At 43.0% G+C, this 18,683-nt stretch overlaps 1 protein-coding gene across 1 annotated transcript in view; it reads left to right on the forward strand.

Annotated features, from left to right (window-relative positions):
• The window catches only part of ROR2 (ROR family WNT receptor 2), a 268,431-nt gene that overhangs the window by 209,431 nt on the left and 40,317 nt on the right, over positions 1–18,683 (forward strand). The window contains exons 3-4 of the mRNA XM_055427508.2: positions 14,010–14,297; positions 15,349–15,379. Of these exons, the coding sequence (XP_055283483.2) occupies positions 14,010–14,297; positions 15,349–15,379 (319 nt within the window). The remainder of the gene's footprint in view (positions 1–14,009; positions 14,298–15,348; positions 15,380–18,683) is intronic.

The raw sequence follows: 18,683 nt of genomic DNA on the forward strand, positions 1-18,683 counted from the left end.
GGTGGATTGGGTGGCATAGAACCTCACATACACATATGAGAGCCCTCTCTGTGAGAGGGCAGGGACGCAGCCTGCTTCTCGGAGTGGTGAGGCCAGTGTGGGCCTTCCAGCCTTCCTTTCTGCTTCTCCTTCTCCTTCTCAGTGTCCCCCTCTCACTCTTTCAGGATAACTGCTGCGACCTGCACCTCATCTGGGATCGAGTCATGGTAACTGGTGGCCAGTGCCTGGCTGGACTGTCCATTGTTGTCCCTACTGAAGGTGGCAGACAGGCAGTCGTCCTCTCTCCACCCACTGGCCTTGTTCATGTGTGCTTGTCTAACGTCTGTCCCAGGTGTGTGCATCTGTGTGTGTTTCTGTCTGTATGACGCCCCCCAACCCCACCGCCAAGAATTCAGCAGCTCTTGTGTACTCCCAGTTGCCTGTTGTTTTGCGTGTGCTTCTCTCTCTGAGTCTGCCCGTATCATCTGGTTTTCTGGGTCTAGGTCTGTCCTCTTGTGCCCGACCATCTGTGTGTGTGTGTGTGTGTGTGTGTGTGTGCGCGCGTGCGCGCATCTGTATCCCTGTCCCTTTAAGAGGATGTGCTACTGTTTGTTGTTCAGCCGCTCAGTGTGTCTGACTCTTTGCAACCCCATGGACTACAGCACCCCAGTGTGACCCTGTTTGTCCAATGACCTCCCTCCTTCTCTCTCCTACTTTTCTTCTTCAAACCCACTATAGTAGTTTCCAAGGACTGTCATTACAAAGTACCACAAACTGAGTTCCGTAAACAACAGAAATTTGTCCTCATGGTTGTGGAGGCCAGAAGTCCAAAGTCAAGGTTTTGGCAGGGTTTGTGCCTTCGGGAGGCTCTGTGCGAGAAACCATCCACATCTCTCTGAGCTTCTGTTTTGCTGGCAGTCCGTGCAGTTCCCGGGCTTGGGGCCACATCATTCCAGTAGCTGCCTGTTTTCATGTGATCTTTTCTGTGTTTGTATTCAAATGTCCCTCTTTAAAGAATACTAGACATTTGATTAAGGCTCATCCCTATGTCCTCATCTCAATTTGATTATTTCTGCAATGACTCGATTTCCAAGTAAGGTCACATTCACAGGTTCCCACTGTCTCACTGGAGGAACACAGTTCACCCCACAGTACCCTCTTCTCCTCCAAAGACTCTTACGTACTTTTCTTCGTCTCTCAGGTCCTTTAAATTTCATTTCCCCATTTTTCTCATTGTCCCTGATTCTCATTCTTTCTAATCTCACACCCTTCTCTGACCCTGGCGAGCTCCTCCTCCCACCCTTTCTGCAACTGGTTCCATGTAGACCACTAGACAACTCAGTGGGAGCGTCTAAGTGGGAGTGGCCCCTGCCACTGCCCCTGACTGATTTATTGGCCTATAAATACTTCCTTCTGGGAAAAACAGCTTTATATCCTCTGTGCAGCTTTCAGGGTCCCCTTGTCACCTGCCTTCCCAGGCAGGTTGTTTTATTTCCCACCAGTCAAAGCCCTGTGACCTTGTGACCCTGGTACACATGGCTTTCCTTATCTCCTCCCCAGGCCAGCCAGTGTGACCTGGTAAACAGGCAGATCCTCAGACACTTTAGTCATTTAACCACGTTGGTGAATACGTGGATGGTCAGTTGGGGTTAAAAAATCATTCATCACTGATCTGACTGTGAGGTCAGGAGTGATGTCCTCTGGAAATGAGTTCTCCTGTTACCTCTGCCTTTAATGTGTTTTCATGCTTGGATTGAGCTCACTGTGCAGAGTTTAGGGGTGAGCAGAGAGCTGACCTGGGCACCAAGGAGACGGAATTCATTAGCATCAGTTGTTGAAATGACCCTGCTGTGAGGAAGGGGAAACCCTTTTGGATAATCAAAAGGGAAGACTTCTCCTCTCTTAATGCTGTGGAGGACTAACCAAATCCAACTTAGCTGGATTCTCAGCCACAGGTGCCTAGCTCCTCCTGACCTGTTCAGGGGCAGCTGGAGAGGTTTGGAGCAGCTCTTGAGGAAGCCTTTGTGAACTAGAGGAGAACTTAGCAATAGCCAGGACAAATACCATATTTCACACATAAAGGGAATGAAGCCAAGAGATGAAGTGGCTGGCTGGGAGTTAACCACCAAAAGTAGTATTGTCCTTACTCTTCTGAGAACTTTCATTCTATTTTCATTTTGACCTCCAGTGAATGAATGATGATTGTAATGGTGGACCAAATTTATTTGGCCACTCTCCCACTTACATTACATACGAGTGCTCAATAACATATTCATCGAGGATGTAAATGATTAGATGAACTTGCAAGAGAGTTGGAGAAACGCCCAGGAGCCAAGATTAGGAAGGAAACAGAATTGTGACAGTGCTGGGCTGCTGAGGAAGGAACCGCTGAGGTGTTCCATTCTGTTTGCAGCCTTAGAGAATGGCCCAGTTTTCATGGGAAAAGGTTTGTCTGAGATAAGGAGTTGGATTCTGCAGATGTCATGCTGTTATGACATGAGCAGGCAGTGTCACCATGTGGTTGTGGGGTAGGTGTGGATGCATCCATGGACTCTGGAGTAGGGGGGTACCAATAAGACGAGGACAGCTTAGCAAAACCTGGTACAGGCAAAAGACAGCTGCAGACACATCAGATTCTTCCATGCTTTGATGCTGAAAGAGCTTACACTAGAGCAAATACCCAGAAGTAGAAAATCCTGATTTTGAGATTACATGAAATAACTAAATATGCTACAGTTACTGATTTCACTGGAATTGGATGGGTTACATTTCCTTCAATCAGGAAAAGTAAGGGGCTGAGACAAAAATCAAGTTTGGTTTTAGGAAACAAAGGAATTTACATTTCTTTTTTCTTAATATGGGCTTCCTTGGTGGCTCAGATGATAAAGAATCTGCTGCAATTTGGGAGTCCAGGGTTCAATCCCTGGGTTGGGAAGATCCCCTGGAGAAAGGAATGGCACCCACTCCACTATTCTTGCCTGGAGAATTCCATGGACAGAGGAGGAGATTTTCACTCATTAGCCCAGGAAGGTGAGGAGACGGCTTGCCTCAAGCCTGGCTCCAGATGTGACAAACAGAAGGCTTTCCCATGAGAAATCAGACTTGGACCTGAACTTCGGGAAACCAAATTTACATTACCAGAGTGTTGTGGAAGAATCAAGAGCCCAAGAATTAACATAAAAACTTGGCACTGCCTATTTCAGGAACCCAGTCCTCAAGGGATTCCCACAGAAAAACCAGCCCTGCAGTATAAAATTACAAAGTACACTCAGAGAGGCCCAGGATGGGTGATGAGTTAGAAAACAATGAAGCTGAAAGGATTAAAGGTAAAGGAAGAAAAAGCAGTGGTGGGTTTGAAATGGAACCAAAGAGACCTTCTAGAAATGAAAAGTGTAGTAGATTAACTGAGAAACTTGATGGATAGTAGATGGAACAGAGCTAATGACTATAAAAAGATAGGAAATGTAAAAGTAGAAGAGCAGGGAAGGCTCTTATAAGGAAGTTCAGCATATATCTGGAAGGAAATTTCAAAGGAGATACAAAGGGGGAAGGGAGAAACAATATTTCATGAGATACTGATGGAGGATTTTACAGAATTCATGGAAGGCATGAATCTTCAGATGTTGGGTATAGCACTGAGGCTTGTTGAGGCTAAAATAAAAATAAGTTCATAGCTAGTGATATTTTGGAATGGCAAAGACAAGGGAAATAGGAAAAGCAGCCAAAGAGGGGAGAGGTCAGATTATCCACAAAGGAATGGTAAGACTTGTAATAAAACCACAAAAGACAGTGGACAGTGGTGTAATTGTCAGTCTAGAATTCTGTACCCAGCTAAACTGGTATTCAAGTGTGAAAGCAACAGATAATTTTAGACCATGACCGAGAGTGTTTGCAACCTTTTTGTTTTACACAAAGAGCAAATGTGAATCAGGAAGAGCTCAGTTGAACCTGGGGGAAACGAGTGAGATGCAGGCAGTGTTGGCAAGGAAAGAACTTGCTAACCAAGTTGGCAAATCTAAATAAATTTTGTTATTGAAAATCATCTGTAATAAGGACCACTAGGGGCAAGGAGATCCAACCAGTCTGTTCTAAAGGAGATCAATCCTGGGTGTTCATTGGAAGGACTGATGCTAAAGCTGAAACTCCAATACCTTGGCCACCTCATGCGACGAGTTGACTCACTGGAAAAGACTCTGATGCTGGGAGTGATTGGGGGCGGGAGGAGACGGGGACGACAGAGAATGAGATGGCTGGATGGCATCACCGACTCGATGGACATGAGTTTGAGTGAACTCCGGGAGTTGGTGATGGACAGGGAGGCCTGGCGTGCTGTGATTCGTGGGGTCGCAAAGAGTCAGACACGACTGAGCGACTGAACTGAACTGAACTAAACTGAGGGGCTTACAAGGTCTGTCTAGTCAAGGCTATGATTTTTCCAGTGGTCATGTTGGATGTGAGAGGTGGACTGTGAAGAAAGCTGATCACCGAAGAATTGATGCTTTTGAACTGTGGTGTTGGAGAAGACTCTTGAGAGGCCCTTGGACTGCAAGGAGATGCAACGAGTCCACTCTAAAGGAGATCAGTCCTGGGTGTTTATTGGAAGGACTGATGCTGAAGCTTTAACTCCAATACTTTGGCTACCTCATGCGAAGAGTTGACTCACTGGAAAAGACTCTGATGCTGGGAGGGATTGGGGGCAGGAGGAGAAGGGGATGACAGAGAATAAGATGGCAGGATGGCATCACCAACTAGATGGACATGAGTTTGAGTGAACTCCGGGAGTTGGTGATGGACAGGGAGGCCTGGTGTGCCATGATTCATGGGGTTGCAAAGAGTCAGACACGACCGAGCGACTGAACTGAACTTAACTGAAGGGGCTTACAAGTGGAGTGTAACTAAACATTGGGAAGCAATAATTCAAAGCTCTGGTGGTTGGGGTGGTGTTTGCAGCTCACAGCATTTCAAGGTGCTTATATTTCATTGTATTTGGAAAACTTTGCCAAATTAGATATGCCTATAAAAAGTAATAAAGCTAACTACCTAAGTGTAACTTTTGAATAAGTAAAGGTAGAATAAAGGGGGGAAAACAGAAGAAAACAGGAAGGAAGAATTAAAAAGCAAAATTAACACTTTAAAAATAAAATCTTTCAGTTAACAATCTCGTAGGTTAACACATATAGACTTTTAAATTAGCATGTTAAAGTATATGTTATTTACAAAATTCATGTCTAATGCATGCCCAGTTGCTTCAGTCATGTCCGACTCTTTGCAATCCTGTGGACTGTAGCCCGCCAGACTCCTTTGTCCATGGGATTCTCCAGGCAAGAAGACTGGGGTGGGTTGGCATGCCTTCCTCCAGGGCATCTTCCCGACTCAGGGATCGAACCAGCATCTCCTGCATTGCAGGTGGATTCTTTATCCATTGAGCCACCTGGGAAGCCCTCATGCTAGTATATAATCATAAAAATAATTAAAAGTTAAAAATACAGAGTAGAACTACATTAACCAAAAATACTCTGAGGTAACTATATTAACATCTGACAAAATGGTTTTTTAGACTCAAAAGCCTTAAATAGTGATATGAAGACTAGATGTTGTAATAAACTTGAAGTTTATTGCACCCAGGAACATAGGTTCCAATATACAAACTCAACCTCACAGAATTAATAATGGCTATTTGACACATACAGTATCAGTTAGCATGTATCTCATTGAAACTAAAGGTTTCCTAATGACTTAGCAAATAAAGAATCTGCCTGCAATGCAGGAAATGCAGGAGACACAAGTTGGATCCCTGGGTTAGGCAGATCCCCTGGAGAAGGAAATAACAACTCACTCCAGTATTCTTGCCTAGGAAATCCAATAGACAGAGAGACTACTGGGCTACAGTCCTTTGGGTCACAGAGTCAAACATGACAGACCACACACCAACACCTGGTCACACACTGATTGAAACTAAGTATTTTAAAAAATTTGAGCAACAAATTGACAAGTTTAATCTTTTGGGCATATATCAACCCCTGCACTGAACAATTAGAGAAAATGCATTCTTGCCAACTGATGTGGAGCATTTCAGGAAATGACTGTACAAGGCTGTAAAGCAAATCACAGTGGTATCAAAGAATTATCATCACGCTAGACTATGTTTTATGACAGCAGTGCAATTAACTCATGGCCAAAAATTTATAAATTATAAGAGAAGTGGAGTCTGACCGGCCATATGGAGATTAAATAAATTAACTTATTTGATGGCTAAACCTTGGGAAATTTCTCGTTTAATGCATACATTAGAAAAGAAAAAGATAGAAAATTTATCAACTGCAGAAGTTAGAAATATAAAGATTTGAATAGATAATTTCAGTAGGAGAGGCTCAAGGGCCAGTAAAACTTCCTAAGGACTCTTGAGCTCATGAGGAATTCTTAAGGTGCAACCTAAAATAATAGTACTATTTCATGTCCATCACATTGGCAAACATTTTAAAGCCCCTCCCAAACCAAATGCTGGCAAAGTTATAGGGGAAACACTTTAACTCAGACACTTTTCAGTTAAGTTCAGTTCAGTCGCTCAGTCGTGTCCGACTCTTTGCAACCCCATGAATCACAGCACGCCAGGCCTCCCTGTCCATCACCAACTCCCGGAGTTCACTCAAACTCATGTCCATCGAGTCGGTGATGCCATCCAGCTATCTCATTCTCTGTAGTCCCCTTCTCCTCCCGCCCCCAATCCCTCCCAGCATCAGAGTCTTTTCCAGTGAGTCAACTCGTCACATGAGGTGGCCAAAGTATTGAAGTTTCAGCTTTAGCATCAGTCCTTCCAATGAACACCCAGGATTGATCTCCTTTAGAATGGACTGGTTGGATCTCCTTGCAGTCCAAGGGACACTTTTAGTGGAGCACAAATGGTTTCAAGCACTTTTAAGACATAGATAAATGAAGATTTCAAGGCCTATGACTTATCACTAATGCATGCAGGTGGATGCTTGCAAGGTTACTCCCATACATGTACAGAATGAGATATATATTCAGGTCACCATTATTCACTGTCTGTACTAGCAAAAATGTAGAAACAAATTATTGCCCCTGAATTTGGAAATGGATAAAGAAATTGTGGTTTCTTTGTACAATAGAATATAATGAAGTAATTAAACAAATGAGCTGCATCAACAGAGAAACCCCAAGCTGACTTTGAGTGAAAAAAAAATAGCAAAGATAATCTTTCAGGGGAAATTCTATAAATATAAAATGATATAAATATGCATTGGAATAGTGCATACCCATTCTCTGGAGAAATAAGGGAAGGTTGTGCTTTAGTTACACTTCAAAATGTCTTATTTTTTTAAATTACTGTGAGTCAACATTCAAAACACTAAGATCATGGCATCCAGTCCTAGCAATTCATGGCAAATAGATGGGGAAAATATGGAAACAGTGTCAGATTTCATTTTCTTGGGCTCCAAAATCAATGTGGTTGGTGACTGCAGCCACAAAATTAAAAGTCACTTGCTCCTTGGAAGAATGGCTATGACAAACCTAGACAGTGTATCAAAAGAGACATCACTTTGACAAAGGTCCATACTGTCAAAGCTGTGATTTTTCCAGTAGTCATGTATGGATGTGGGAGTTGGACTATAAAGAAGGCTGAGTGCCGAAGAATTGATGCTTTTGAACTGTGGTGTTGGAGAAGACTCTTGAGAGTCCCTTGGCCTGCAAGGAGATCCAGCCAGTCCATCCTAAAGGAAATCAGTCCTGAATATCCATTGGAAGGACTGATGCTGAAGCTGAAACTCCAATACTTTGGCCACCTGATGTGAAGAACTGACTCATTTGAAAAGACCCCGATGCTGAGAAAGACTGAGGGCAAGAGGAGAAGGGGGCGACAGATGATGAGATGGTTGGATGGCATCACTGAATCAGCAGACATGAGTTTGAGCAAACTCAGGGAGATAGTGATGGACAGAGAAGCCTGGCGTGCTGCAGTTCATGGGTTGCAAAGAGTCGGACATGACTTAGTGACTGAACAACAACAACAAAGTCAAATATGGTGAAATGTTTGCATAAAATCTTGATGTTTGCATAAAATACATGCATGCTAGTGTGTTAATATCTGTATTTTTCTCTGCAACATTTCAGTGCTAAAATTTGTTAGATCAGAAATCATTAATGTTGAATAGATAGCAAGAGGAGATATGAGCAGTATGAATTCTGGAAGCTAAAAGGCTGTACTATTGTTATTTGAAGAAAATGATATCTGCAAAGAAAACCTAAGACAATCAACTCAGAAACTATCATAACTAAGGTAGTTCAGTAAAGTGGCAAGGTAAAAGAAAAATATACACGAGGGACAGAATAATGGCCTCTTAGTGATGTCCATGTCCTAATCCCTGAACCTAGAAATGTGTCACCTTATTTCATAGGACAGGGACTGTGCAGATGGAACTAAGTTCAGGATTTTGATATGGAAATGATCCTGGATGATCCATATGGCCCAATGTAATCACAGAGGTCCTTGTAAGAGAAAGACAGGTAGGTCAGAGCCACTTGTTGGAGATGTTGATAATGGAAACAGAAGTTAGAGTGATATAAGGAAGGCACCATGAGCCAGGGCATGCGGGTGGCCTCTAAAAGCTGGGAAAGGCAAGGAAAAGACTCTCCCAGAGCCTGCAGAAGGAATACCATCCTGCCAACACCTTGATTTTTGGACTTCTGACCTGCAGAACTGTGTGATAGTGTATTTGTGTTGTGTTACACTACTAAGTTTGTGCTAATGTGTTACAGCAACAGTAGGAAATTTGTACAATATGTAGAAATCTAATAGTTTTCCCATAATAAATGCACTTATCTCTCCATCAACATCCAATTTTTAAGTGGAAGTTATCAGGATGATTCTAAATTGAATCTGAAAGAGAAGTAGCCTTGAAATTAAGAAATATGCCCCCCAAAGTAACATTTGTTATTCTTGATGTCAAAATGTATTTCAATCATCTTAAATGCAAAAAAAAAAAAAAAGATGTTGCTATAGCAGCAGGCCAAGATCAGTGGTGTTAGGGGTAAGGTTAGCAATGAATAGAGGCTGTTTTGATGGGAGAATACCCTTTGTAGAGGAAACTTTTTGGCATAGAATTGACCCATGAGAAATAGAAAAGATCCAAGGACAAGGGGTTCTTGGCTGACTGCACAATGAGGGATCAGTTGGATCGATGTGCTTTAGGAAAAGCAAGGGACACCCCCCTTCAACGTAGGGGAGAGTATAGGAAGGGAGAGAACCTTGAACCAGAATCAAGAACCAGAAGCCTTGATACCATGGGTATAAATTAGATTTTCTTCATTATTTGTCTTTCTGATTTCTTCCTGAGGGCTCATTTTTATTCACCTGCCTAGGGAGGGAGCTATGAATGTATGAAGCTGCTGTGTTATCCACCCATGGTTTTGGTCTCTGAGTTTCCCATAGAGCATAAAGGAGGCCGATTTCAGGCCTGGGTTGGAGCATGGATGATATCTGTGGAGATCCTTCCTTTTGTCCATTCCCAGCTGGACAGGCCTTTTAAGTGCTATTGTACTTGGAACTCCCCAGATGTAGGTGCTGGTCACTTAGAGCATTCTTTCCAGTCCTAGTGTCCCTTCCAGCAATGCTTCTCAGTGTTGTTTCTGGTCAGTTTTAAGTTCATTCTTGGTATGGGTTTTGTTTTTCTCTTTCCTCAGCCCTTCAAAGCAGGATTCTTGGTCCAGGCTGCACACTTAGAGCTTTAGACAAATTCCCAGGTACTTAGTTGCATGATGCACAGGTGGCTATTTTTATCAGCTTCCAGGTGACCCCAATGTGAAGTCATCGTTGAACTCCACTGGTTTAGATGATATAGAATGGAGAAGAGTTGTCAAGAACTCCACATGTGGACTAGATCACTTCACTAGCTTCCCCTTCATTTTCTGTAAATTGAGGAAGCTGTGACTTCAGGAGTGAGGTTCGTCTGGTCGAGAGTGAAGAGAATCCATATAAATTGGGCACCTCAGGGTGGGAGAAAATCAGAGGAAGTCTTACCCTAGGTCTGAGCAAAGCTGAGGATGATGGCTAGTACTTTTGAAAGGATGCTTTCAAGAGTGTGGCCCTCTTCCCCTTTGCCTGACATCTCCATCTCCCCTCTACCTGCTTTTACCTGATTTGTTCACCTGGTCTCACCATGCTCATCCCTTCTCAGGAGACATTTCCTGACCTAGGGACTACATTTTTAATGTTGTGCAGCCATCATTACTTTCTAGTTCCAGACATTTTCATCACCCCCAAAGGGAGACCCTAAGGTGCTTGATTCCAGCACAAATGGATTTCTCCAGTCCTTGTTAGCTAGAGTTGATTAAGCATCAAAAAAGGAAATAGTGGCATCATCCCTGGTTAAGCCATCTGACTCCTGTACAGTAAGTCCCCTACATATGGATGAGTTCTGTTCCTAGAGCATGCTCATAAGTCCAATTCATTCATGAGTCCAAAAAAGTTAGCCTAAGTACCCAATTCATACAGTCAGCTATATAATACTGTACTGTAATAGGTTTATAATATTTTCTATATAAATAATACACAAAAACAAATAAGCATAAAAAATTAAGAAAACATTTTCAACCTTACAGTACAGTACCTGGAAAAGTACAGTAGTACCAGCTATATCACCATTGTTTTTGCACTTGCTCCCAGGCATCCTGGACTTGAAATAAAGATACCATACTACTGTACTGTATACAGTTCTACACGTAAAGCACACAAAAGTGCAACCACTTGTAGAGGATGCATGCATGTGACAGTGTATGCCAGATATGTGAACTAACTTACATGACTAGACATGCGAATGCACGTTCAAATCTTTGAAAGTTTGAAAATTGAAGGTTCCAGTGTAGGGGACTTAACTGTAGATGGTTTCACAGCGCCCCACCCGGTGGGTCAGGGTTAACATCACACTCTCTGTGCCCACACGAAAGGCAAACCAAGAAGGTCATCTTCCCTATTCTGCATTTCTCAGAAAAGGAGCCTTCCTGGAAGAAAGACTAGGTCTAAACCACCATCAATTATCAATCAGGGGTGTAGGAGAAGCTGTTCACTGGAGCGGAGAAGGATTTCAGATTTACGTACTCCTTCAATGTGAAAAAACAAGATATTCTTCAAAAGGAGTAGACAATGAGAGTCTGTATTTAGAGTAACTGGATGGTCTCAAGGGCTTCCCTGGTGGCTCAGAGGTTAAAGTGTCTGCCTCCAATGCGGGAGACCCGGGTTCGATCCCTGGGTCGGGAAGATCCCCTGGAGAAGGAAACGGTAACCCACTCCAGTATTCTTGCCTGGAGAATCCCATGGACGGAGAAGCCTGGTAGGCTACAGTCCACGGGGTCGCATAGAGTCGGACACGACTGAGCGACGGAACAGAACAGAACAGAACGGATGGTCTCAAACTCTCCCCAGGTTTCCTTCTATAAGTTGTACAAAAGGAACCCTCTCCTTAACTTTCTCCTCTGAGTGGTTCCCTCCCTTTCTTCTCTTTCTTGACTAATATTTTTTTTCACACTGAAGAAGATCCTCCTATATGTTTCAAGATATTTAGATGATCAGTGGAGATGTCCCAAGTTGATGTATACAGATACCCTAAAAATGGAGGAAGGTGGTGGCAGAACTGCTTTTAGGCCAGTCCTCCAAATAGATGACTCAGTCTTAGCCCTCAGAACCCTAGGCCTGCTCCTTTTAGATTTTTGCTAGTCAGCTTGGAAACACAGATCCTTACACTCCTATGTCTGTGTCTCCCAGGAAGCCATGGAAAAACTGTCATCAGTGTAGAGATGAGAATTGTAATTAAACTTGTACCAAAAAGAAGAGATCATGGTGATTTTAATCTAATATGTCATTTGCTATTTTAAGTTATGATTTGATGACTATTTTATATGCCCTACTCTGCTTTTTAGTGTTATGAGACCTTAATGAAGCATTTGAATCTTAAACAACTTGTAACTACTTGGGTTCTGGCCAGAACACAGTGAAACGACGTGTTTGCTATAATCTGGGCAACCCAGATTATACCATAGCAACTGCTTTGGACTGTCAGATCAGATCTCATTTTGTTTTCAGAAATGCAGGATCTAATGCAGGAGCCTCAGCAGGAACGCAGGTCTCCCCAAGTTGAGCCTGTATGGTTAGTGAACAACCATGACTATCCAGAATGTTACCTGCTTGATTTAGCCTCTTTCCAGGGTTTTGTCATTAACATTTCAGTTACCTTCTGGCTTTGTGTCATCAGTGAGAATTCTCTTGTACAACTTAATTCACTGCATGAGAAAGGGGGTTGGCTAGCAGAAAATAAAGGTTGAATCTAATAATGTTGTTAATAATAATCACAAATAGTAATCAGCACTAGTTAGTGACACCTCTCTACACAGATATCTACCCACTCTCCCTTGTGAAGGGAAACTATCTTCGTCTTGAAATTCACAGCCTCCTGCCTCTTCAGCTTCTTCCTATCTCCTTCACCCAGCCTGTGAAATTTATCCCCAGGGTCCTAGAAATCCTGTAATTTTTCATCCAGTTAAATCAGTAATACAGATATGTGCCATCTTTCCATCTTTTACTTCATTAAATAAAACAAAAAAGAGACCAACCAGAAATCAAGACAAAAGATTTAGAACAGTACTATCCTTTATAGTCTTTTTCAGAATGCTCTGTTGTCTTAATTTGTCTGCAGTGATCTCATCTCCTGATGATTGATTGTCTTGTCTCTCTAGCCTTAGTGGGTTTTCTTGGTGTTATGGAATTTTAGTGTGCATGTTTATCTTAACAGAGAGTATCCCTCCAGCCCCTGACCAACAGCATGTGCGCACACACACACACACACATGCACAAATCCCTCCCAACTGCTGTCTGTTTCACTTCCTCTTGTTCCCCATGGTTTGTGTCACTAGCTGAGAGCTCCTGACTGTGATTGAATGGGGCCCCACATTCCAGGGCAGCATTTCCAGCCCCACTTGCTGTGTATTTCTGGTACCTTTAGGCTCTGTTTTCCCTCTTGAATTTGAACCTGGGATGGTTTCTTCCTGCTTCTGACCTGAGTGCGGTGGGACAGAGCCTTTAGCAACACTCAGCCTTGTTATTTTTGTTCTGTTCAGACCAATGATTAGCTTGTTCCTGAGGATGTCTCTGTTTTGTTACACACTTTCTTTTTCTCATTTCCTTATTGTGGCTTGTGCTTGATGATGTGGTAGGAAAGAGGATGGACTTTTTGAGCATGAATTTGCTTAATAAATTAGTGAGATTAGATTTAGTGCTTGCAGAGAGAATGTGATCATCATTATTTGCAGATTCTGTATTTTCAAGTTTACTTATAACCTAAAATGTGTTTGTAATCCCAAAATCAATTCTCACAGCATCCATAGACATGCCTACAGCAGTAAAAATTTTGAATTGCTGATGCACATGTTCCCTGATGAGCTTGTACAAAACAACACTCTGTCTAGTGCCCCAGCTCATACTGTAAACAAATGCCCTTTCCATGGTCTGTTTAGTCCCATGCATTTGGATTTTTGCTTTTTGTTGGTGACTGGCTATTTAAAATGCTCCCAATAATGGTGCTGAAGTGCTATCTGGTGCCCTAAACACAAGATGTGCCTTAGGGTGAAAGCATGTGTGTTAGATAAGCTTCTTTCAGACCAAGTTATAGGGCTGTTGGTTGTGAGCTCAATGTTAATGAATCAACAATACTTATTAAATAAAGTGTCTTTAAACTGAAGCACACTAAAACAAGGTTCTTTATTGATCAGTTGGTAAGAATGCTGTGAGCAGAGGCAATCAGGAACCTAACCCTGTGTTTCTTCAGGAGCAGCCGGTTCCCTATTTGCTCCTTCAGTGCTGGAGGCAACATTCTAGAATATAATTACCCCCATTAAGCCAATAAGGAGAATGGAAGGTTTGTATGTGACAGTCAGAACCTCCCCCAAGCAGTTCGTAGAAGGAGCCCCAGGGAGCCCTTTCTCCCTGTTCTCATTTGCCTTTCTCTGATTCTTCTCCTTTGCAGGGTACTTTCTGAATTTCCTAGAGCCAGTTAACAATATCACCATAGTCCAAGGCCAGACAGCGATTCTGCATTGCAAGGTGGCCGGAAACCCACCACCCAGTGTGCGGTGGCTGAAGAACGACGCCCCGGTGGTGCAGGAGCCGCGGCGCGTCATCATCCGTAAGACGGAATACGGCTCCCGGCTGCGGATCCAGGACCTGGACACGACGGACACCGGCTACTACCAGTGTGTGGCCACCAACGGAGTGAAGACCATCACTGCCACCGGCGTCCTGTTTGTGCGACTCGGTGAGTGGGCACGGCCCCCGGCACATTGCTTATCAAATAGGAAGGTCCCCAGTCACCGAGCACAGATTAATTTGCAGTTTGAAACTGAACATACACAAGCAACAGAGAGGAAATCAATAAAACCCTTCCCTGAGGCCTTTCCCATTGTGCATGAGGTCCCCAGCTTAACCTGTTACCCATTTACTAGTAATAAAAGAAAATAGACGCAGATGGAGGGGTCTATAAACCTGGAGTGCAGAAAATAATGCCAGACATGTTGTGTGTCAGGAGGTCACCCCCATGGGGGAGGCCCAGACGATCCAGACAGGCACCCACCCACCCACAGAAACCCACCCCAGCCCAGAGGATGGGTGGGGAACGGAAGGTGAGGACCATTCTGTACTCTTGTGCTTATCACAGGTGGCACAAGGCAATCAACTGGCAGACAGAAATGTATCCCTTTCATCCTAGTTATGAGGAGGTCTCTACATTGGCACCCCACTCCAGTACTCTTGCCTGGACAATCCCATGGACGGAGGAGCCTGGTAGGCTGTGGTCCATGGGGTCGGGAAGAGTTGGACACGACTGAGCGCCTTCACTTTCACTTTTCACTTTCATGCATTGGAGAAGGAAATGGCAACCCACTCCAGTGTTTTTGCCTGGAGAAACCCAGGGATGGCGGAGCCTGGTGGGCTTCCGTCTATGGGGTCGTACAGAGTCGAACATGACTGAAGGGACTTAGCAGCAGCAGCAGCTACAATGCCCCAGCCATTTTGTCACCAGTAGGACAGATCTTGTGAATCAAGGTTGGATGAGAAGAAAGAAAAGACAGCAAAAATTCCCAAAATATCTCCTGATGTTTCTGCATCGACAGAGAGCACCCCTTCCATCCTCAGTGGTTTTTGCCATCCCTGGCATATAATCTTGGGCAGGGGCAGAGCTGGAGGCTGAAGATGGCTCACCACAAATGAGCACCCTGGACTGTGGTTGCCTTTACCACTGGCCAGATTGGAAAAAAAATTATTCCAAATCATGAAGTATTAATAACTTGTCTTTTTTTTTTTCCTTTTAGGTCCAACACACAGCCCAAATCATAACTTTCAGTAAGTATCTGCTTTCCTCAAACCATTTTCTCATTCTTTGTGGGCTTCCGTTATGTAAGAATCCAGGCTATAAATTGGGCAAACATATGTCTTTGCTGAATTTGCTAGAAGTTGGCTAGACTTCACAAGGGATGGCAATGTGCTTGCTTTGGGCTGGAAAATGGTTGTATTTTCCATGTTGAGTGTTAGGGGAAAAGCCATAAAAATATTGATCGTTGCTTTCAGAGATTATGACCTTACAGAACAACAGGAGGCAGAGTAATTGTACAGACAATTCTGCCTGGACTGCCAGGACCCTGATGTCCCAAGAACATTTGAAACAGGGAAGTGGGTGCGTGCGTGCTAAGTCACTTCAGTCATGTCCAACTCTTTGCAATCCGTGGACTGTAGCCTGCCAGGCCCCTCTGTCCATGGGATTCTCCAGGCAAGAATACTGGAGTGGATTGCCTTGCCCTCCTCTAGGGGATCTTCCCAACCCAGGGATCAAACCTATGTCTCTTACGTCTCCTGCATTTACAGGTGGGTTCTTTACCACTGGTGCCACCTGGGAAACCCAAACAGGGAGGTAGTTACTCTGAAATCTCAGCACCACCCATTACTGCATCACCAGCTACAGTCTATGAAATGTATGCTCATGGAGCCTTGGGAACCTTCCACCATGGGGTGGGGGGGCATTCTCAGACCCACTTTAGAGATGAGGAGACTGAGGCTCAGAACCTGGCTTACTGGTCTTCACCTAGCTGCGGGCAAGTTCTGGCTGTGAACTCAGGCCTCTCTTTTGCTGGTGCAGCATCTTTTCTCCTCTGGACCTGAGAGGTCCGTGAGAATCACTCTTTTCAGCCCCTGTGTTTGAGGTTAGCAGTGGCTGTGGATTCCTCATTTCCTGGACAGGCCATTGCTTCATCTCCCAAAGCTCTGAGCAGTGGCACAGACACTGTGTTTGTCTGCCAAGCAGTGTCTGCTTATCCATGTCCCCCTGCAGCCTCATAAACATTGGCCATTGCGCTGAGGTAGGGAAATGCACCGTCTCACTTTTGTTCACTTTTTCACATAAATTAATATTGAACTTGACATGTTTAATTAACAGTGTCAGTGTGTTTTACATTTCCCTGATGGTCTTTCTCCTGCTCTCTGTCTGTGGGAATTCCTGTTGTTTCCCACATCCACGGTGGCCACTTTGTTAGGCTGCTGGACAGTTTCTCTAGGGGAGATTCTGGGGAGTAGGACAGGCAGGGACACAGGATGCACCTCTCGTAAGAGAAAACCTGCTAGTGGCAGGTGGATGGGGGAGGGCACAAAGGTCTCATCCCTGCCACAGTGTGAGGACCCGTTTCTCTTATCTTCCAAGATGATTCTCACCTCCATTCATTTCTGCTGCTTGGAAGGAGGAACACTGATGCTGACTGCTTTGTTCTCCCTTTCTGCCACCAGTGAGGCCGTGAGAGACATTTCCTAGCTTACGGTGCATCTTTGTCAGCTGGTTCTTCATAGTCTTTGCACGTGATCCTCACATTGTTTGTTTCTTAATTATTTTTAATAATTATATCTTATTTCTTGCTGGAGAGTATGCAGAGGAAAAGGAATCCTCCTACACTGCTGGTGGGAATTGGTATAGCCACTATGGAGAACAGTATGGAGATTCCTTAAAAAACTAAGAATAGTTACCATATCATTCTGCAATCCCAAAACCATAATTTGAAAAAGACACCTGCACCCCTATGTTCATAGCAGCACTATTTGCAATAGCCAAAACATGGAAGAAGCCTAAATGTCCACTGACAGATGAGTGGCTAAGAAGATGTGTGGCATATATACCATGGAATTACTCAGCTGTGAAAATAAATGAAACAATGTCATCTGCAACAACATGGATGAACCCAGACACTATCATATTAAGTGAAGTAATTCTGACAAATACCAAACGATATCACTTATATGTGAAACCTAAAAAGATGATACAAATGAACTTATTTACAAACCTTATTTACGTAAAGAACAGACTTACGATTATCAATGTGGGTAGAGGGGTAGAGAGGGGAGAGATAAATTAGGAGTTTCAGATTAACAGATATACACTACTATATATAAAAGAGGTAAACAAGGCCCTACTGTATAGCACAGGAAACTATACTCATAAGGGAAAAGAATCTGAAAAAGAATATATATGTGTAAGTGAATTGCTTTGCTGTATACTTGAAACTTACACAAATTGTAAATTAAGTATATTTCAATAAAAAAGACACCTCTTTTTAATCACCTTAAAACATTGAAAAACTAAAAATCACAGAAATTGATGACAAAAATTAGTGTCTTATTTATTGATTATGTAGAAGTTAATATTTTTCTGTCATTTATTAATAATTACCAGTAATTATTTGGCTGTTTATGTTGTCTTGTTAAAGAACACACTAATTTCCTTGAGAATTCTGATGTTATTTTGATTAGAATTGCAATGAATTTTTAGATAAATTTGGTTGAAAATTAATATCTAAATCAAATTGTCCTATCAAGGACTGCCTTCTTTGTGTTTTAAGATATTCTTTTCCATGACATTTTATTATGAAAAATTCAACGACGTGAAAAAGTAAAAAGAATTTTATGGTGAATATCCAACCCAAATACCTGCCAATGAGTTCCTGCTATTTACATTTTACTGTGCTATCCTATTTTTACATACATTTCCATTCATCAGTCATCTAATTTTTTATTCATTTCAGTAAGTTGCAGATATTTGTACACTTATCCTGAAATATTTTACGTACCATTATTGATTATGATATCACTTAGAAATATTATGGAATCATTAACAAGAGTTCAACATCTGTGTACTTACTATTCTCATCTCTTCGAGTTAAACTTGCATACAAAGAAATGCACAGATATTATGTATTCTATTAATCAGCTCCAAAAATGCAAAAACCTCTGCACTCTAAACCTTTATCCAGGCACAGAACATTCCTCTTATTCTAGAAAGTTCCATGATGCAACTTCTTAATCACTACTCCCCCACCCAAGGCAATTGTCCTGACATTTTTTCTACCATGAGCTAAGTTTACATGTTTTAGAACTGTATAGAAATGAAATCCTATAGCACGTAGACACTTGAACCTGGTTTCCTTCAGTTCAGTTCAGTCACTCAGTCGTGTCCGACTCTTTACAATCCCATGAACCGCAGCATGTCAGGCCTCCCCGTCCATCACCAACTCCTGGAGTCCACCCAAACCCATGTTCATCAAGTCGGTGCTGTCATCCAACCATCTCATCCTCTGTCGTCCCCTTCTCCTCCTGCCGTCAGTCTTTCCCA

This window comes from Moschus berezovskii, chromosome 7 (genome assembly GCF_049115385.1).
Source record: "Moschus berezovskii isolate FMDL1 chromosome 7, NW_MosBer_1.0, whole genome shotgun sequence".
In the NCBI taxonomy this organism is placed as follows: domain Eukaryota; kingdom Metazoa; phylum Chordata; class Mammalia; order Artiodactyla; family Moschidae; genus Moschus; species Moschus berezovskii.